At 38.3% G+C, this 22,028-nt stretch overlaps 1 protein-coding gene across 1 annotated transcript in view; it reads right to left on the bottom strand.

Annotated features, from left to right (window-relative positions):
• PEX7 (peroxisomal biogenesis factor 7) overlaps positions 1–22,028 on the bottom strand; it is a 78,817-nt gene that overhangs the window by 40,492 nt on the left and 16,297 nt on the right. The window contains exons 6-8 of the mRNA XM_027551672.1: positions 11,437–11,543; positions 9,440–9,553; positions 7,416–7,471 (exon numbers count right to left, since the gene is read on the bottom strand). Of these exons, the coding sequence (XP_027407473.1) occupies positions 7,416–7,471; positions 9,440–9,553; positions 11,437–11,543 (277 nt within the window). The remainder of the gene's footprint in view (positions 1–7,415; positions 7,472–9,439; positions 9,554–11,436; positions 11,544–22,028) is intronic.

The following is a 22,028-nucleotide window of genomic DNA, read 5'->3' as shown; positions in this document are numbered from 1 at the left end:
CCTTCCTCAGTGATCAGTGCAAAGAGACAGAGGAAAACAATAGAATGGGAACGACTAGAGATCTCCTTAAGAAAATTAGAGATATCAAGGGAACGTTTTATGCAAAGATGGGCTCGATAAAGGACAGAAATGGTATGGACCTAACAGAAGCAGAAGATATTAAGAAGAAGTGGCAAGAATACACAGAAGAACTGTACAAAAAAGATCTCACGACCAAGATAATCACGATGGTGTGATCACTCACCTAGAGCCAGACATCCTGGAATGTGAATTCAAGTGGGCCTTAGAAAGCATCACTACGAACAAAGCTCGTGGAGGTGATGGAATTCCAGTTGAGCTATTCCAAATCCTGAAAGATGATGCTGTGAAAGTGCTGCACTCAATATGCCAGCAAATTTGGACAACTCAGCAGTGGGCACAGGACTGGAAAAGGTCAGTTTTCATTCCAATCCCAAAGAAAGGCAATGCCAAAGAATCTTCAAACTACCACGCATTTGCACTCATCACATATGCTAGTGAAGTAATGCTCAAAATTCTCCAAGCCAGGCTTCAGCAATACATGAACCATGAACTTCCATATATTCAAGCTGGTCTTAGAAAAGGCAGAGGAACCAGAGATCAAATTGCCAACATCTGCTGGATCATCGAAAAAGCAAGAGAGTTCCAGAAAAACATCTATTTCTGCTTGATTGACAATGCCAAAGTCTTTGACTGTGTGGATCACAATAAACTGTGGAATATTCTGAAAGAGATGGGAGTACCCAACCATCTGACCTGCCTCTTGAGAAATTTGTATGCAGGTCAGGAAGCAAGAGTTAGAACTGGACATGGAACAACAGACTGGTTCCAAATAGGAAAAGGAGTACGTCAAGGCTGTATATTGTCACCCTGTTTATTTAACTTCTATGCAGAGTACATCATGAGAAACGCTGGACTGGAAGAAACACAAGCTGGAATCAAGATTGCCGGGAGAAATATCAATAACCTCAGATATGCAGATGACACCACCCTTATGGCAGAAAGTGAAGAGGAACTCAAAAGCCTCTTGATGAAAGTGAAAGTGGAGAGTGAAAAAGTTGGCTTAAAGCTCAACATTCAGAAAATGAAGATCATGGCATCCGGTGCCATCACTTCATGAGAAATAGATGGGGAAACAGTGGAAACAGTGTCAGACTTTTTTTTTTTGGGCTCCAAAATCACTGTAGATGGTGACTGCAGCCATGAAATTAAAAGACGCTTACTCCTTGGAAGGAACGTTATGATCAACCTAGATAGCATGTTCAAGAGCAGAGACATTACTTTGCCAACAAAAGTCCGTCTAGTCAAGGCTATGGTTTTTCCAGTGGTCATGTGTGGATGCAAGAGTTGGACTATGAAGAAAGCTGAGTGCTGAAGAATTGATGCTTTTGAACTGTGGTGTTGGAGAAGACTCTTGAGAGTCCCTTGGACCACAAGGAGATCCAACCAGTCCATTCTGAAGGAGATCAGCCCTGGGATTTCTTTGGAAGGAATGATGCTAAAGCTGAAACTCCAGTACTTTGGCCACCTCTTGCGAAGAGCTGACTCATTGGAAAAGACTCTGATACTGGGAGGGATTGGGGGCAGGAGGAGAAGGGGACGACAGAGGATGAGATGGCTGGATGGCATCACCAACTCGATGGACGTGAGTTTAAGTGAACTCCGGGAGTTGGTGATGGACAGGGAGGCCTGGCGTGCTGCAACACACGGGGTCGCAAAGAGTCGGACACGACTGAGCAACTGAACTGAACTCAACTGAAGCAACAAACTAAACTTGCATATTATAATAAAAAGATTTTTTATTTAGTTCACTGAGCAAAACCCAAATATATGCTCTATACGAGAGCCATACCAAAAACAACATGGATCAAAAAAGCTAAAAGTACAGAAAAAGGTATCTGGAAGATGGAAACAATATGAAAGCAGGAGCAATGATATCAATAAGTGATAAACTGTAATTAAAACTAAAAGCAATTAACTGTGTCAAAGTTAGACTCTCTTTTATGTTAAAAGTTTCAGTTCACTAAATGTATATTATAAATATCTATGCACCAAATAATACAGCATATGTCCTTATGAAGTCAAATCTAAAATAGATTCAGGGAGACATAGATAGAGGCCCACTGATAATAGGATTTTTAAATATTCCACTCTTGGTACAAAACAGATTACGTGAACTAGGAGTAAGAAAGGATACTGATGATCCAAATAACATAATTACTTAGCAGAGCTTATGGTTATAAGGTGGCACTAGTGGTAAAGAACCTGCTTGCCAACGCAGGAGATATAAGAGACCTGCTATCAATCCCTGGGTCAGGAAGATCCGCTGGAGGAGGGCATGGCAACCCACTCCAGTATTCTTGCCCAGAAAATCCCATGGACAGAGGAGCCTGGTGGGCCACAGTCATTAAGATCACAAAGTTGGACACAACTGAAGCAACTTGGCATGCACATATGCATAGTTATATATTTAAATTTACAAAGTGAAAGCAGAAATTAAACCTTCTCAACTGCATATGTAACATCCAAAAAATTGACCTTTTATTAGGTTCCCCCCCTTAAAACAGAATGACTAAAATATAGTATTCTCTGATCACAATGCAATAAAACTAGAAATTATTCACAAATTTTCAAAAATTAAAAAGTATTCTCATATGGGAATTAAATAACTTCCTTCTAAATAACTCTTGGAAGAAACATGAAACACAAATAGAAGTTACATATTTTTTAACAATAATGAAAATATACGTATCAGAATTCATGGGTTACAAATGAAATAAAAACTAGAAGAAAATTCATATTATTAAACACTTTATTAACATGATGAAAGAATAAAAATAAGTAAATTCTCAGTTCAAACCATGGAAAAGAACAAAGTAAGCCCAAAGAAAGTACCAAGAAGGAAATAAAGGCAATAATTAATGAGGTACTGAATAGAAAAACAATAGTTCTCATTAACAAATCAAAATTTTGTATGCTTAAGAAAAAAATAACAAAATAAACATACCATTAGATAAGTTAAAGTAGAAATCACAAATATACAAAATCAAAAATAATAGAGAAATATCACTGAATCAGAAGAAATGAAAAAGTCATGACACTATAGACATTTATATAAATAAATGTGAAAACCCATAAGCAGAGGATAATTTCCTAAACTGATCACATTAGAGACAGGAAGTTTAAAGAGAAAAATTCCCATAGAATAAATAGAGTTATCAGGAAGTACTCCACAAAAAGACCCATGCCCAGATGGTTTCACAAAGAAAGTCTATCAAAGCTGCAAAAACCAAATATCCTCTATATTGCAAAAACTGTTCAGAAGCTTAAAAAATGTAGAAAAACTTAAATCCCTACATAAACCCTGTGTGGTGTGGGTCCAGAATTAGGGGTATGATTAGAGATATGCATATGATTAGCAACACATATAGGCCAAAATCACCTCTGAATATTGATATAAAAGTTCTAAATAAAGTACTACCAGACAAAATCCAACAAAATATCTTGTTCTATGTGTAAGAAAATGATATACAAAGAATAGGAGAGATGTGGTCTAAGAATGCAAGGCTGATTTGATCCATTAATAAAACACATCACACAAATAGCTCAAAAAAGAAAAATCATGATCATCTCCATAGATGCTGAAAAAGCCTTTAACAAATCTTAAGACCCATTCCTGATTCTAAAAAAAACACTCAACAAAACAAGCATCAATGAATACTTTCTTAGCATGATAAATATACACTTTGTTTTAAAGTCAGCATCCTTCTTTAAACAGGGAAACAGAGGTATTTTCACTAAACACATGAATTAAGACATTCTCTTTAACACTTGTCTTCCCTGATAGCTCAGTTGGTAAAGAATCCGCCTGCAATGCAGGAGACCCAGATTCAATTCCTGGGTTGGGAAGATCCTCTGGAGAAGGGATAGGCTACCCACTCCAGTATTCTTGGGCTTCCTTTGTGGCTCAGCTGGTAAAGAATCCACCTGCAATGTGGGAGACCTGGGTTCGATTCCTGGTTGGGAAGATATCCTGGAGAAGGGAATGGCTACCCACTCCAGTATTTCAGCTTGGAGAATTCCATGGACTATATAGTCCATGGGGTCACAGAGAGTCAGAAACAACTGAGTAACTTTCACTTTCACTTCAGTTCAGTCGCTCAGTCCTGTCTGACTCGTTGTGACCCCATGAACCACAGCACGCCAGACCTCCCTGTCCATCACCAACTCCTGGAGTTTACTCAAACTCACGTCCATTCTGTTGGTGATGCCATCCAACCATCTCATTTTCTGTCGTCCTCTTCTCCTCCTGCCCTCAATCCCTCCCAGCATCAGAGTCTTTTCCAATGAGTCAGTTTTTCGCATCAGGTGGCAAAGTATTGGAGTTTCAGCTTCAGCATCAGTCCTTCCAATGAATATTCAGGACCTGATTTCCATTAGGATGGACTGGCTGGATCTCCTTGCAGTCCAAGGGACTCTCAACAGTCTTCTCCAACACCACAGATCAAAAGCATCAATTCTTCAGCGCTCAGCTTTCTTTACAGTCCAACTCTCACATCCATACATGACTACTGGAAAAACCATAACTTTGACTTGATGGACCTTTGTCAGCAAAATAATGTCTCTGCTTTTTAATAACTGTCTAGGTTGGTCATAACTTTTCTTCCAAGGAGCAAAGGTCTTTCAGTTTCATGGCTGCAGTCACCATCTGCAGTGATTTTGGAGCCCCCAAAAATAAAGTCTGACACTGTTTCCACTGTTTCCCCATCTATTTGCCATGAAGTGGTGGGACCAGATGCCATAATCTTTGTTTTCTGAATGCTGAGTCTTAAGTCAACTTTTTCACTCTCCTCTTTCTCTATCATCAAGGGGCTCTTTAGTCCTTCACTTTCTGCCATAAGGGTGGTGTCATCTGCATATCTGAGGTTATTCATATTTCTCCTGGCAATCTTGATTCCAGCATGTGCTTCATCCATCCAAACGCTTCATCATGAGCATTTCTCATGATGCACTCTGCACATAAGTTAAATAGGCACAGTGACAATACACAGCCTTGACGAACTCCTTTTCCTATTTGGAACCAGTCTGTTGTTCCATGTCCAGTTCTAACTGTTGCTTCCTGACCTGCATACAGATTTCTCAAGAGGCAGGTCAGGTGGTCTGGTATTCCCATTTCTTTAAGAATTTTCCACAGTTTGTTGTGATCCACACAGTCAAAGGCTTTGGCATAGTCAATAAAGCAGAAATAGATGTTTTTCTGGAGCTCTCTTGTTATTCGATGATCCAACAAATGTTGGCAATTTGATCTCTGGTTCCTCTGCTTTTCTAAAACCAGCTTGAATATATGGAAGTTCATGGTTCACTTATTGCTGAAGCCTGGCTTGGAGAATTTTGAGCATTACTTTACTAACATGTGAGAGGAGTGCAAATGTGTGGTAGTTTGAAGATTCTTTGGCATTGCCTTTCTTTGGGATTGGAATGAAAACGGACCTTTTCCAGTCCTGTGGCCACGCTGAGTTGTCCAAATTTGCTGGCATATTGAGTGCAGCACTTTCACAGCATGATCTTTTAGGATTTGAAGTAGCACAACTGGAATTCCATCACCTCCACTAGCTTTGTTTGTAGTGAGGCTTCCTAAGGCCCACTTGACTTCACATTCCAGGATGTCTGGCTCTAGGTGAGTGATCACACCATTGTGACTATCTGGGTCATGAAGATATTTTTTGTATAATTCTTCTGTGTATTCTTGCCACCTCTTCTTAGTATCTTCTGCTTCTGTTAGGTCTGTACCATTTCTGTCCTTTATTGTGCCCATCTTTGCATGAATTGTTCCTTTGGTATCTCTAATTTTCTTGAAGAGATCTCTAGTCTTTCCCATTCTATTGTTTTCCTCTATTTCTTTGCACTGATCAGTGAGGAAGGCTTTCTTATCTCTCCTTGCTATTCTTTGGAACTCTGCATTCAAATGGGTATATCTTTCCTTTTCTCCTTTGCCTTTCACTTCTCTTCTTTTCAGAGCTATTTGTAAGGCCGCCTCAGACAACCATTTTGCCTTTTTGTATTTCTTTTTCTTGGGGATGGTCTTGATCCCTGCCTCCTATACAATGTCAAGAACCTCTGCCTATAGTTCTTCAGGCACTCTATCAGATCTACTCCCTTGAATCTATTTGTCACTTCCACTGTGTAATCATAAGGGATTTGATTTAGGTCCTACCTGAATGGTCTAGTGGTTTCCCCTATTTTCTTCAATTTATGTCTGAATTTCACTTCACTATAACACTATTTAACACTGTAATAGAGGTATCTGTCAAGGCAATCAGAGAAATCAATTAGGGGCATCAGAACCTGAAGATGTAAAACTATATTTATAGATGTTATGATTATGAACTTGGAAACCCCTAAAGAATCAATGATCCTTAGATGGTAGAGAAACAGGCACTCTCAAACACTATTGCTTGGAATGGAAACTGGAATATTCCTCATGGGTAGGAATATACAACGAATATATATATATATATAACAAAACAGAAGATATATATTTATATCATTACCTTTTAATTTAGCAATCCCACTTCTGGGAATATATTCTGAAGCTAATTCTCTAGTGATGTGAACATATGCACATACAAGGTTATTATTCATTGTGGCACTGTTATTTATAAAATACTTGAAACAAGTTAAATATCCATATATAGGAGAATAACTGAATAAACTATAGTATATGTACATAAAGGAGTTATTATGCAGAATGAAAAAGATCTTTATGAATTGATACAAAGTGATTTCCAAACTACTTTCCTAGAATTCTAGAATAGCAAGTAAGTAAAAATTTCGTAAATAATAAAAAACAGGAGTTATAAATCTGGAAAAGGAGAAAAAGTAGAATGAACCCTGTGTGGTGTGGGATCAGAACTGGGGCTACGATTAGAGATACATATATACATATTCATACATAGATACACATGTATACACACATACATACACTCATCCACAAACATACATACATTCACGTTGTTTTTTTAATATAAATTTTAGCCGTAAGATTTATATAATTAGACCTAAGCAAATAAGATTTCACAACTTTTGAAATCTAAATTTAAAAAGGTACTAGCTAGTCAATCTATGGCATAGGAAGATATTACTTTAGGAAGAACAGTCAGGAAAAAAGACTTAAATAGAAAGATCAAGCAAATCTTGAAATAATGAAGAATTCATTCATCCATGTCACTAGATCATAAAAACAGGAAAATATAATATTAATCCCAGTAGAAAATATTATCATGTTTCCAGCTCAGATTATTTTTATATTAGCAAAATAAACATATCCTTAATAAAAGGTATAAAGACACAAATGGTACTTGGTATTTTACAGTGAAACATATCAAAAACAACTGTACCTTACAGTAAAATCATAGGAACAAGAGGCCAGCACAGAAGCATGAAATGGTGAAAACTACAAAAGAAAACAAAAAAGTCCTTTTTGAGGTTAACTGTAATTATAACATGGTACTTCATAAGATCATTCCCATGAACATTATTACAATGTCTAGACAGGACTGTCAGAAGTACAGACACTACTATATGTCAAATAGATAACTAATAAGGACCTACTATATAACACAGATAACTCTACTCAATACTCTGTAATACTGTATATGGGAAAAGAATCTAAAAAAAGAATGGACATATGTATATGTATAACTGATTCACTTTGCTGTACATGTGAAACTAACACAACATTGTAACTCAACTATACTCCAATAAAAAATTTTTAAGTATGCTTTTCCAAACCGTATTATGCTTTAATTTGAGGCAAAAATCCTTTAGTCTTTTAAGTATCCACCTACAGGAAAAATGGTTGTTTTTACATTCTTCAAAGAAAGTCATTTCTCAAGCTTTTTAAATCTTATTTAGAATTAAATATTTCCTAAATGTTGCTATTTTGGAAAAATTAAGCACAATTTCATATTGGCTATCCAAAATTAACTTCTACGAATCTAAAGGACATAAGTGTATGACGATTCACACATATAATTATATAATTTACCAATCTTGTAAATATATTTTATGACTGCTATTAGGTACAAGCATCAAACATTTAAATGTTAAAAGTTTTAAAATAATTTTTATGCTATTTGTATATCACATCTAATGAAAATGATATCAAGGTCAAAAATTACAAATTTTAAAGACAGGTAATATACAAGTATTAATATACATCTTTTAACTGGCTGCCCACTGTAATTTTATTTCCTCAGCATTTTTCTTACCAGTAGTTTAAATGTTTATAGACACATATATACTTACATTTGAATTTCTTCACAGTTTGCAAAACACTTTCACTATTTCACCCTATTTCATTCTCAGAATTATGAAGTATATACAGAAAACATTTTTTAACTACCAAAACTTGTATGCCATTCAAAAAAAATCTGGGCACTGGGTCTCATATTTTGAGTTATAACCTGAAAAATTTTAAATATTAACTGCAATTTAGAATTTTAAAAATAGGAATAACATAACTATCTTAATTAAAAGATCAAAAAGGTACTTATCTATAATGTAAAAAATCAAAAATTAAATTGGGAGATGTCCCTTAATAAGATGTTTTCCACAGTGACTTAGCAAAATTTACCTAAATAAAAGCTGGGAAGGACTTCCCTGGTGGTTCAGTGGTTAAGAATACACTTGCCAATGCAGGAAACACATGTTTGATCCCTGGTCCAGGAGGCTACCCACATGCAATGAAGCCCATGCACCACAAGTACTGAGCCGGCGCTCTAGAGCCTGCTGGTCCATAAGAAGAGAAGCCAGCACAGTGAGACGTCCCCGCCTGCCGTAACCAGAGAATGCCCCGTGGAGTAACAAGGACCCAACAAGCCAAAAAAAAAAAAAAAAAGCTGGAAAACTAACGTTAGTCACTTTACAACCTGACAAATTCAGGAGAAGCAGAAGAAAAAAGTTATCTCTACTATTTACAAAGTGGAAATTTTTCTATTATAACTTTTGTGAACATTCATATATATAATCATGTTAGGGAAAAGAAAGAATTAACCACCTCTCTGTACAAGTTTCAACAAAATAAACTTTTCCACTGAATGAAAAATTATAAAGACTATAATACTAAAACTAAATTACAATAAAGTTTTAACAGAAATAGTAGCATGGGGATGACAGAATGAGAAGAACATTTTTATTCACTCCTGAGTACCACCTGACTATATTGTTATAAGTCACTCAATAATCATTCCAGTGTTTTACCTAATTTTAGCTTTCAATGTTTACTACCATTCACTGGGTAACAAAACGCAAAAAAAAAAAAAGAATCAATAACCCCATCCCTTAAACACCTTTTAAATGTACTTCATTGACAGTATCTATCTTTTTGTTCTGTGTAGAAAAAGAAAGGATAAAAACTTACTTTCACTCTCCTAATAGCATAGGTGTGACCGAGAAGTTCAAACACAGGTTGTTGTACATTCCTCAAGTCCCAGCCTCTCAAACTACAATCAACCGCCCCTGTCACCACCAAATTCTGAAAACAATAAAGCAAGGTTAAGTGCGACTCTTTACAATTATGCAGTAGCCAAGCTTTCCTACTGGAAATATTTCCTATTTTCTGGTACTTATTTAATCTGAACCCAGGAGTCATTCTTGAAAAGTTACATAACATTATAGAAAGGAGTTAAAATATACATCAAAAGCAAAACTTAGTATGACTTGAAAGAAAAGGAACTCAATATGCCTTAGGTATATAAAGGAACACAGTGCACAAGAGAAAAAGGCATAGTCTCACATTGTAGCTTCTCCCGTCTACTTTTAGGGATACTAATAAGGACACAAGTTATTAAAAAGTACACCTGGCAAAAGAGCCCACCTGTCTCTTCAGCATCCTCTGAGGTTTCTACCAGGCGTTAAAAGGCAAGAGACTGCTAATTCACAAATATTTGAAAGGGCAAAGGTATAGATTACATGTTGTTTTCCTAATCAATCATTGCTCCTAACTCTCATGGACCATGTCTTAATGTAATAGCTAACTCTATCTGAGAATTTATGCAAATAGTGGGTAGTCTCCTATCTAGAACCCTAGGTGAACCCAGAGTTCACGGCTGAATAAGCCAAGAGCTGGGTCCACACTCAGCCCTACTTCACATGAACCAGGGCAGTAATCCATTGTCCGACATTTTGGACTTCAATATAAGCTCATTTTTAAAAAGCTTCAGAGATTGTTTTTAAAACATTTTTTAGAGTATTCTCAAGTGTATATCCGGAGAAGGCAATGGCAACCCACTCCAGTACTCTTGCCTGGAAAATCCCATGGACGGAGGACCTGGAAGGCTGCAGTCCATGGGGTCGCTAAGAGTCGGACACGACTGGGCGACTTTACTTTTACTTTTCACTTTCATGCATTTGGAGAAGGAAATGGCAACCCACTCCAGTGTTCTTGCCTGGAGAATCGTGGGGACGGGGGAGCCTGGTGGGAGGCCATCTATGGGGTCACACAGAGTTGGACACGACTGAAGCAACTTAGCAGCAGCAGCAGCAAGTACATATCAGCATCTTTTTTAGAATTCCCGAAAGTATAACATATAGTCCACAATTTTATTTTCTTATTCAGAAAAATCATGGGTGAGATTTGAAATGTAGTCATCGGCACTGAAAATTTTATTAAAATCAAGTATTATTTGAATATGTTCTATATCTTCTTTTAATTTATTTTATTTCTTTCTAATTTAAAAACTCAGCCAATACAATGTTCCCTTAATTTTCATTGACTAAAATTGGGGAAAAAAACAAAGTATATGTTATGCTTAACTGTCACAGTCAACAGACCACTTCAGGTAGATAATATATTTAAATGGCATATCAAAACATGTTTAATCCATTTCTATTTCTAATTCATATGCCCGTATGGTTAGCTGAAAGTTGCAAAAGGTTGCAAATGGACACTGCTATCTTCCAGAAACATGAAGCTTGGTTAGGCTTTTAAGAGAAAATGAAATAGAAAATTCCTAAAACCAATGGACTGTCAAAGTAAAAATCAAGTTACAAATAGTTCAGCAGCCTCACTAGCAAAGTGCACAAGAAATGAAGGCAAAAGATGATACAAATTGGCAGGGTTAAGAGCAATAAAGTAAAAAATTATATATATTATAAAGCAGTTCCCCAAACAAACAAGTAAGGCTGCACTATTGAACTTTTGAGAATTTCTGTTTCTTATTCAGCCTGTTTTATGTGCACTTAAATCCAATTAATGCTAATGCAGGTCACTCACAATCATCAATTAGAAATGAAAGGGACTGAATCTAACTTAATGGCCCGTAAACACTATCCAAGTCCACATAAACAAAGATAAAATCTAGAACATTTCAACGTTAGGAAGGGCTCGGTAGCTAAGGATAGAACCAGATAGGGTACCTCATTGTATTTACACCAGTCACAGCTCAAAATTTCTGCCTGATGTGCTGGAACCACAATTCTGACTCCTGTTGTCTTCACGTCCCAAATTCTCAAAGTCTGATCGCCTGGTGAAAGAGGAAGACTTGATCACTCTTTATCACACCACTTGGATGCTTGGTACCCATGATGACAAGTCGGGGAAAACACACCACTTCCATTATCAGGACATTGCCATCTGTATGTCATATACACTAGATACATTGTTTTATACTGTAATAATATATAAGAACTACTAAAAGTGACAACTACAAAAAATAAGGCACCATATTAAGTTTTTAGATCTACTCAAAGCAGGAAAACCTGAATCTCACACTGACACAAGCAGAACAGTGACTAAGCACACACCCAATGCATTTTTCTTCAGGAAAGGAAAAGGCTCTGAAAATCCTCGTTTCTCCTAAGTGAAGTTAGCACCCTATACCAGTATATTCTACAGGAAGCAAAATGGTAACAGTTTTACTGTAAAATGTGTGCAAAGTCCAAGTCAGAATGGATAATTTCAAATCTTAGCTTTTACATTTATTACATTTTAAAGGGCCATCCAGAGGTATGGATTTCACCTTGAAAGAAACAAGCAGAGAAAATGTAAGGATTATATGCTGAATTACTACAAAAATAATTTATACCACTTAGCTGCACAGAGTCAACCCTGATTAACTGTTTTAGATGCTGTTTGCCTTCAATTTTGTAAAATATGAGGAAACAAGAAAATGACCAGATGAAAAATTCTGAATATATATATATCTCCATCAAAAGTAAATTACAAACAATAACTGATCCTCTGAGAAAGCCAGTTCAGGTTAATGTAAAAAAAAAAATGCTGTGATGGTCTTGATTCCATTTAGTAGTTGTGTGACCCTGCACAAGCTGTATAATATCTCTGAGACTAGTTCCTCAGAATGCCTGGACGGAGGATGGTACAAAAACATTTAGTGTAATAAAGTTTCTGTAAAGCGTTAGCATGGTCTCTAGCATATAGCAGATATGCTAATAAGTGGCAGCACAAGCTGGAATCAAGACTGCTGGGAGAAATATCAATAAGCTCAAATATGCAGATGACACCACCCTTATGGCAGAAAGTGAAGAGAAACTAAAAAGCCTCTTGATGAAGGTGAAAGAGGAGAGTGAAAAAGTTGGCTTAAAGCTCAACATTCAGAAAATGAAGATCATGGCATCCGGTCCCACCACTTCATGGGAAATAGATGGGGAAACAGTGGAAACAGTGTCAGACTTTATTTTTGGGGGCTCCAAAATCACTGCAGATGGTGACTGCAGCCATGAAATTAAAAGACGCTTACTCCTTGGAAGGAAAGTTATGACCAACCTAGATAGCATATTCAAAAGCAGAGACATTACTTTGCCAACAAAGGTCCGTCTAGTCAAGGCTATGGTTTTTCCAGTGGTCATGTATGGATGTGAGAGTTGGACTGTGAAGAAAGCTGAGCGCCGAAGAACTGATGCTTTTGAACTGTGGTGTTGGAGAAGACTCTTGAGAGTCCCTTGGACTGCAAAGAGATCCAACCAGTCCATTCTAAAGGAGATCAGGCCTGGGTGTTCCTTGGAAGGAATGATGCTAAAGCTGAAACTCCAATACTTTGTCCACCTCATGTGAAGAGTTGACTCATTGGAAAAGACTCTGATGCTGGGAGGGATTGGGGTCAGGAGGAGAAGGCGACGACAGAGGATGAGATGGCTGGATGGCATCACTGACTCGACAGACGTGAGTCTGAGGGAACTCCGGGAGTTGGTGATGGACAGGGAGGCCTGGCGCGCTGCGATTCATGGGGCCGCTAAGAGTCGGACACGACTGAGTGACTGAACTGAACTGAAAAACATTAACTTTTAAACATTTCCTTTAGTTACCTACATTTAATTTCCTATCATCCCAATTCTAAATTATTTGTCATTTAGCTAAGTCCAATAATTTCAGACAATTTTTTTCTGATTTCTTTGTCAGTTAAGAAAGATAAGAATTATACTGCTTGTGGTAATGAAATGTAGAGTTTAAGAATAGGGGCTTTGGAGCTTCAGAGCTTAGCTCTAGTCCAACTCAATCATTTAGTAGTTGTTGACGTTCAGTCAAGTTACTTAATGTCTTGAATTGTCATTTTCCTTACCTACGATAAAATATCTGCCTCATACGGACCCACAGATACAGGGAACAAATCAGTGGTCACCAGCTCAGTGAGAGAAGGACAGGAGGAAAATACAGGGGTAGGAGATTAAGAAGTACAAACTATCACATATAAAATAAGATACAAACATATATTGTACAACAAAGGGAATATAGCTAATATTTTATAATAACTATAAATGGTGTATAACCTTTAAAAATTGTGAATCACTATTTTGTATAACTGCAACTTAACGTAACTTTGTAAACCAACTATACTTCGGAAGACACAAAAACATATCTGCCTTACAAAGCTGCCCCTGGCACAGCTAGACTGGCCAAAAGGAGATATTTGGGATTTCTCTGAACTGTAATTGAAAAAATAATGCTAGTCCCCCTCACACAGGAGAATTTACAGGTTACAAAACTGAGGAATTGTTGGTGGCCACGTGTTTCACTTTATGGAGAAAGTTGACCTGCACAGTCAAGTCAGCCAGCAGACAAAAGTCCAGATTAGAGACAGAGAATGTGTCCTGAGGTTGTTTAAGCATCCCTTCCCCTTCTGGGGTTGCTTTTCAATAAATTCTACAAAGACCTACAGTTGCTCAAGTTCTACTGTTACCACCTGTAGGCAGAGGTGATTCCTTATCATCATGGCAGCAGTGAATGGAATTCACCTGAAGCTTCAGACTCTCAAAACCTGCTGCTGCTGCTGCTGCTAAGTCGCTTCAATGGTGTCCGACTCTGTGCAACCCCACAGACAGCAGCCCACCAGGCTCCCCGTCCCTGGGATTCTCCAGGCAAGAACACTGGAGTGGGTTGCCATTTCCTTCTCCAATGCATGAAAGTGGAAAGTGAAAGTGAAGTCGCTTCGGTCGTGTCCGACTCTTAGCGACCCCATGGACTGCAGCCTACCAGGCTCCTCCGTCCATGGGATTTTTCAGGCAAGAGTACTGGAGTGGGGTGCCATTTCCTTCTCCATCTCAAAGCCTAGCTCCAGAGAAAAAGATTAAATTCATCACAGGGCTTCCAGTTAAAACACAGGAAATGTTTAAATGATGTACACTAGATTTCATAAATTTATGTTATATCAAGTCTGACATAACATATAACATGGGTCATGGTGGAGAGTTCTGACAAAATGTGGTCCACTGGAGAAGGGAATGGCAAACCACTTCAGTATTCCTGCCTTGAGAACCCCATGAACAGTATGAAAAGGCAAAAAGATAGGACAGTGAAAGATGAACTCCCCAGGTCAGTAGGTGCCCAATATGCTGGATATCAGTGGAGAAATAACTCCAGAAAGAATGAAGAGACACAGCCAAAGTAAAAACACCACCCAGTTGTGGATGTGACTGGTGATGCAAGCAAGGTCTGATGCTATAAAGAGCAATACTGCAAAGGAACCTGGAATGTTAGGTCCATGAATCAAGGCAAATTGGAAGTGATCAAACAGGAGATGGCAAGAGTGAACATTGACATTCTAGGAATCAGCAAACTAAAATGGACTGGAATGGGTGAATTTAACTCAGATAACCATTATATCTACTACTGTGGGCAAGGGAGTAGCCATCATAGTCAACAAAAGGGTCCGAAATGCAGTGCTTGGATGCAGTCTCAAAAACAACAGAATGATCTCTGTTCGTTTCCAAGGCAAACCATTCAATATCCCAGTAATCCAAGTCTATGCCCCGTCCAGTAATGAAGAAGCTGAACAGTTCAATGAAGACCTACAAGACTTTCTAGAATTAACACCCGAAACAGATGTCCTTTTCATTATAGGGGACTGGAATGCAAAAGTAGGAAGTCAAGAAACACCTGGGGTAACATGCAAATTTGGCCTTGGAGTACAGAATGAAGCAGGGTGAAGGCTAATAGAGTTCTGCCAAGAGAATGCACTGGTCATAGCAAACACTCTCTTCCAACAACACAAGAGAAGACTCTACACATGGACATCACCAGATGGTCAACACAGAAATCAGATTGATTATATTCTTTGAAGTCAAAGATGGAGAGGCTCTATATAGTCAGCAAAAACAAGACCGGGAGCTGACTGTGGCTCAGATCATGAACTTATTGCCAAATTCAGACTTAAATTGAAGAAAGTAGGGAAAACCACTAGACCATTCAGGTATGACCTAAATCAAATCCCTAACGATTATACAGTGGAAGTGAGAAATAGATTTAAGGGACTAGATCCGATAGAGTGCCTAATGAACTATGGATAGAGGCTTGTGACATTGTACAGGAGATGGGAGCAAAACCACCTCCAAGAAAAAGAAATGCAAAAAAGCAAAATGGCTGTTTGAGGAGGCCTTACAAACAGCTCTGAAAAGAAGTGAAAAGCAAAGGAGAAAAGGAAAGATATACCCATCTGAATGCAGAGTTCCAAAGAACAGTAAGGAGAGATAAGAAAGCCTTCCTCACTGATCAGTGCAAAGAAATAGAGGAAAACAATAGAATGGGAAAGACTAGACATCTCTTCAAGAACATCAGAGATACCAAAGGAACAATTCACGCAAAGATGGGCACAATAAAGGACAGAAATGGTATGGACCTAACAGAAGCAGAAGATAATTAAGAAGAGGTGGCAAGAATACACAGAAGAACTATACAAAAAAGATCTTCACGACCCAGATAATCACGATGGTGTGATCACTCACCTAGAGCCAGACATCCTGGAATGTGAAGTCAAAGTGGGTCTTAGGAAGCCTCACTGCAAACAAAGCTAGTGGAGGTGATGGAATTCCAGTTGTGCTACTTCAAATCCTAAAAGATGATGCTGTGAAAGTGCTGCACTCAATATGCCAGCAAATTTGGAAAACTGAGCAGTGGCCACAGGACTGGAAAAGGTCAGTTTTCATTCCAATCCCAAAGAAAGGCAATGCCAAAGAATGCTCAAACTACTGCAGAATTGCACTCATCTCACACACTAGTAAAGTAATGCTCAAAATTCTCCAAGCCAGGCTTCAGCAATAAGTGAACCATGAACTTCCATATATTCAAGCTGGTTTTAGAAAAGGCAGAGGAACCAGAGATCAAATTGCCAACAAATTGCTGGATCATCGAATAACAAGAGAGCTCCTGAAAAACATCTACTTCTGCTTTATTGACTATGCCAAATCCTTTGACTGTGTGGATCACAATAAACCGTGGAAAATTTTTAGAGATGGGAATCCCAGACCACCTGACCTGCCTCTTGAGAAATCTGTATGCAGGTCAGCAAGCAACAGTTAGAACTGGACATGGAACAACAGACTGGTTCCAAATAGGAAAAGGAGTATGTCAAGGCTGTATATTGTCACTGTGGTTATTTACCTTATACGCAGAGTACATCATGAGAAACACTGGGCTGGATGAAGCACATGTTGGAATCAAGATTGCCTGGAGAAATATCATAACCTCAGATATGCAGATGACACCACCCTTATGGCAGAAAGTGAAGAAGAACCAAAGAGCGTCTTGATGAAAGTGAAAGAGTAGAGTGAAAAAGTTGGCTTAAAGCTCAACATTCAGAAAACTAAGATCATGGCATCCAGTCCCATCACTTCATGGAAAATAGATGGAGAAACAATGGAAACAGTGGCAGATTTATTTTTCTGGGCTCCAAAATCACTAAAGATGGTGACTGGAGCCATGAAATAAAAGGACACTTACTCCTTGAAAGAAAAGTTATGACCAACCTAGACAGCATATTAAAAAGCAGAGACATTACTTTCCCAACAAAGGTCCATCTAGTCAAGGCTATGGTTTCTCCAGTAGTCATATATGGATGTGAGAGTTGGACTATAAAGAAAGCTAAGCACCGAAGAATTAATGTTTTTGAACCGTGGTGTTGGAGAAGACTCTTGAGAGTCCCTTGGACTGCAAGGAGATCCAATCAGTCCATCCTAAAGGAAATCAGTCCTGAATGTTCATTTGGAAGGACGGATGTTGCAGACACGACCGAGCAACTGAACTGAACTGAACCGATCAGGTCTGAAGGGCTCCCTTGGTGGCTCAGATAGTAAAGAATCCACCTGCAATGCAGAAGATGTAGGAGACATGGGTTCGATTCCTGCATCAGGAAGATCCCCTGGAGTAGGCCATGGCAACCCACTCCAGTATTCCTGCCTGGAAAATCCCATGGACAGAGGAGCCTGGCAGGCTACAGTCCATGGGGTCACAAAGAGTCGGACATGACTGAGCGACTTCACTTCACTTCAAAGCATTGTTTAAAGTTCAGTGAGCTCATGTTCATCCTAATAATTACATTCTATGGGTGTATGTGAATGCTTTACAATGTCGAAACATTACAATAAATGTGGACTAGGAGTTAAGAAGTAACTAGTAATTTTAGCAACAATATGGATGAATCTCACAAAACATAATGCTGAGCAAAAGAAACCAAGACAGCACAACATAAAAACAGGTAACATTAATCGATGCTATTAGGAGGCAGTTCAGAGGTCACCCTCGAATGGACAGGGGTGGGTAATGACTGGAAGAATGTAAAAGGGGCCTCTGAGAACATTCTGTTTCTTGACCTGGGTCCTGAGACCCCAGGTCTCCGGAGTCTCCCACATGCGCAGGCAGACTCTTTACCACTAGTGCCACCTGGGAAGCCCCAGTACACAGGTGTGTTCATTGTGAAAATTCATCAGGCTATAATTAGGCTCTGTTCTGTGTATGTATTATATACTTCAACAAAAGATTAAACAAATAACAACCACAACGGCTGGGTGGATGCCTCTATCAAATTTCTCTGACAATATTCTGGTTCTTCACCAGCATAGTCAGGCAAAGTTGTTTTTTTTTTTTTTTTTTTTTAAAGACTATGGTTTAGGTTGTCCCCTCTGGCAGTTAACTTAAAGAGCACAAAAAGAGTGAGAAGTGCTCTGAAGGAGCTGAGAACTCCTCTTCTGCTGCACACATTCGGCACTTCCTCCTCCTCATTTCATTTGCCAGGTAGGGGAGAGACCTTCTGGCCAACTGGTACCATGACTCATTCAACTCTTTTAGCCACCAGGACATCTATATTTATATTGCTTTTTTAATTGTATTTTCCAGACAACTGGCCTTTCATTGTCAGCCAGACGTTTACCAGGGCCCTGGGGCAGTGCCACAGACCCACCTGAATTACCAGCTTCTCTTATCAGTTGCAGACTCACCACTGGCAACAAAACCAGTGAATTTAAGTGCATAATATGGTACAGGAAGTGCTGGCTACTACCATGTCTAATTCAAGTTGCGGCATTAAGAAGAAGCTGGGTAAAGAGAATGAGTGTAAACGGTGAATCTGAAACCAGGAAGTGAAATGAACAGCAAAAGATGCATATTGGGCCCAAATAATTTAATTTATTTGAAATGCCAGATGCCTATCAGATGACTTTTTTCTTTGAGTAGAATGATGTTTTTTTCAAACTGCTGGACTCCACACATTGAGGCATGGCTATGATTTATGCAATTATATGGAGTCGGTAATAGCAGTAATTTGGTTTTCTTGGTTCAAAAGAAAGTTTACTTCATATTAATCCTCCTCATGTAAAGAGCTCAAATATTCTTCCCTTCCATCTCATATAATTTGGAAATGTGAATTATGTAAGAATAAAACTTTAATGAACTAAACAAAAGCAATGCCCTTAGAGAAGTCTGCTATGGAAGATCTGAATGTCAAAGTACTACTTCCTTTTGGTTTGTTTTAACTTAGCTAATGACAAATTTAGTATTACAACTTTGAAGGTGATCAAATTCTTGGAAAAACTTAAATATTATATTCTCATGCAAATGAAAGTGTTAGGTGTTCAGTCGTGTCCGACACCTTACAACCCCATGGACTGTAGCCCGCCAGGCTCTTCTGTCCATGGAATTCTTCAGGCAAGAATACTGGAGTGGGTAGCCATTCCTTTCTCCGGGGGATCGTCCCAACCCAGGGAATGAATTCAGATCTCCTGCACTGCAGGTGGATTCTTTGTCATCTGAGCCACCAGGGAAGCCCATGTTATTATATACTATCTTAAAATATAAACTGTTATAAGCAGTTGAATGATATAGTTAGCTATATGCATGCCACAGGATTAGACATAAAACTATGTCTTGACTGCCAATTATATAAGCTGCTTATCATTTTTAATATTTGTGAAGACAAATATTTTACAACTTTGGGTTCCTCAACCATGAATTTTACAGCTGAGATGATTTTATGCAAATATTATAGTATGTTTCATAGCAAACTCTTGTCTATAAGCAAGAAAACAAAGAGAATTAATGGATAAAAGACTATAATATAACTCAAACTATAACTGACAAAACTCAGGAAAAAAACTAAGTTCTCAATCTTAGGAAACCACTTCTTTGAATTCAACACTGAAACCATTCTGTAGAGTTTTTAAAAGACAAGTATATTTCTATTAAAAATAAACATGAAATTTCCATTGAATCAACAGAAATAAGCTACTCATTAGACATCTTAAACAGAGCAACATCGCAGACTAGTACAGTGTTTCCCAAATCAGGCTCATCACTAGACTCGGCTAGGGTGATTAAAACATACACCTCTCAGAGGCATCTGATTCAGTAGGACTAAGATGAAGGCTAGAATTCTGTTTTTTTTTTAAGCTTCCTCTTCCTTGGTGGCTCAGGGGTAAAGAATCTACCTGCCAGTGCAGAAGACGTGGGTTTGATCCCGCGGGTTTGATCCCTGGGTCAGGAAGACCCCCTGGAGAAGGAAATTGTCAGGAAAACCCCATGGACAGGGGAGTCTGGTGGGCTACAGTCCATGGAGTCGAAAAAAAAGCCAAACTCGACTTGGTGACTAAACAACAGCAACAGACTGCGATGGTGGGCCAGGTTTCAGGATCACTGGATAGGTATATGTTATTATACAAGCAGATATTTCAGATTCTACCCAGAGCAAGTTACCTGAAACTCGGTTCCCAGAGTTTTAGTTCCCAGGTAAGCACTGACTCTCAATCCTTACAGCACATAATACATGCAAAGACCATTCAAATCTTCCTCCAACATGCCATATACTCTCCACACTCATCCCTTTACTTCCCACTTCTCATTTCCTCATCTACTTGTTCATAAGGTAGCAGCTGAAACACTATTTCCTTAGGGAAGTTGCTCTGACCAGCCAATTTTGACAAGCTCAAGCTCAAAGAACCCTTTGTTGTGTTCCCACGGATCCTGAACATACACGGGAATGACAGGAGGCGCCACTCAGAGAGCCCTTATGCTGTGCCAGGCACGGTTCTAAGCCTTCAAGTTTGTATTTGAATTAATCCACTTAATCCTCATCAAAACTCCTCAACACAAGTTATTATTATCACTCTTATTTTTTAAATGAGGAATGAAGAGACAGAGGTTAAGTAGCATGACTGAAGCCATGTAAGGGCAATGAAAGGAGAATCTGATCACAGGAAGTCCAGCTCCATAGTCCATGTCCCTAACCACTGTGCTGTGACCTCTTTCTCAAAGAACTTCACGCTCCTCATCATTGCTGTCCCTAGGTTTTTTTTCTTAGCAGCTCTTTTTCCCACTGGACTACATGCTCAGTGTATCTTCAGCGCCCAGACAACAGCAGACATTCACTAACGATCTGAATGATTCACCAACAATATCCCTTTCGACAATCAAAATTAACCTTAAATATGTTTTTAAAAATTTGATAATATGGTTATTTCCATAGCTTATATAATAGTAATCAAAAAACTGTAGTGTTTGCTTGTGTAAGGCACTCAGCTATGTTGAAGAAGACACATGCCCTATAGGAAATATAGGAAAACAATTCAAGCAAAGAAAATATGCAAAGAAGGGCACTGCAAGTACACAACTTGGGAAGCAAATTTTCTTGTCTCTCTTGAAATGGCAAAGGCACAGTGAGAGTTTTAGAGCTTCCCCCAACTTTTACTATGCCACAAACCCTCCTTTTTTATTAATTAGCTCAAAGATTAGAAAATTTTAAATTCTAATAAACGCTTTAGTATAATGTTTTTTGAAAAGAAAACTAGCTGTCTAACTGAAAAGCAAGAGAAGTATGTTCTAGAAAACAAAAAACTTTAATATTTTGGAATGGGCATAGAGTTTTTATGGAGGAATACAAGAAAATGTTATTAACAGCAGTTCTATAGGAGAGGGGGGATGAGCACGCACTTTTTATTTGGCATGTCTCTGTGTTGTCTGAATTTCTTTACTATGTATATGCTCAAATAGAAATTTTCAGGGATACCATTTCTGTTTTCTCTTCATAAATTTACTTTTTGATAGTTATACAAGAAACAAGAAATAAAGAGTGCTGATATTATCTTGTCAATCACGATAAACATTTATGATTAATTAACACATGTTATACATTACTGTAACTGTTACTCAGACTTAGCAACCTTATTCTGATCAACAAACCAAAGGTAAAGCCATCTAAGCCAAAGCAGCTCAGTAACTAATAAAAGGAGCTAGA

The sequence above is a fragment of the Bos indicus x Bos taurus genome, chromosome 9 (assembly GCF_003369695.1).
Source record: "Bos indicus x Bos taurus breed Angus x Brahman F1 hybrid chromosome 9, Bos_hybrid_MaternalHap_v2.0, whole genome shotgun sequence".
In the NCBI taxonomy this organism is placed as follows: domain Eukaryota; kingdom Metazoa; phylum Chordata; class Mammalia; order Artiodactyla; family Bovidae; genus Bos; species Bos indicus x Bos taurus.
Note: the sequence above shows the minus strand (reverse complement) of the source record. Positions and strands in the feature narration are given on the sequence as shown.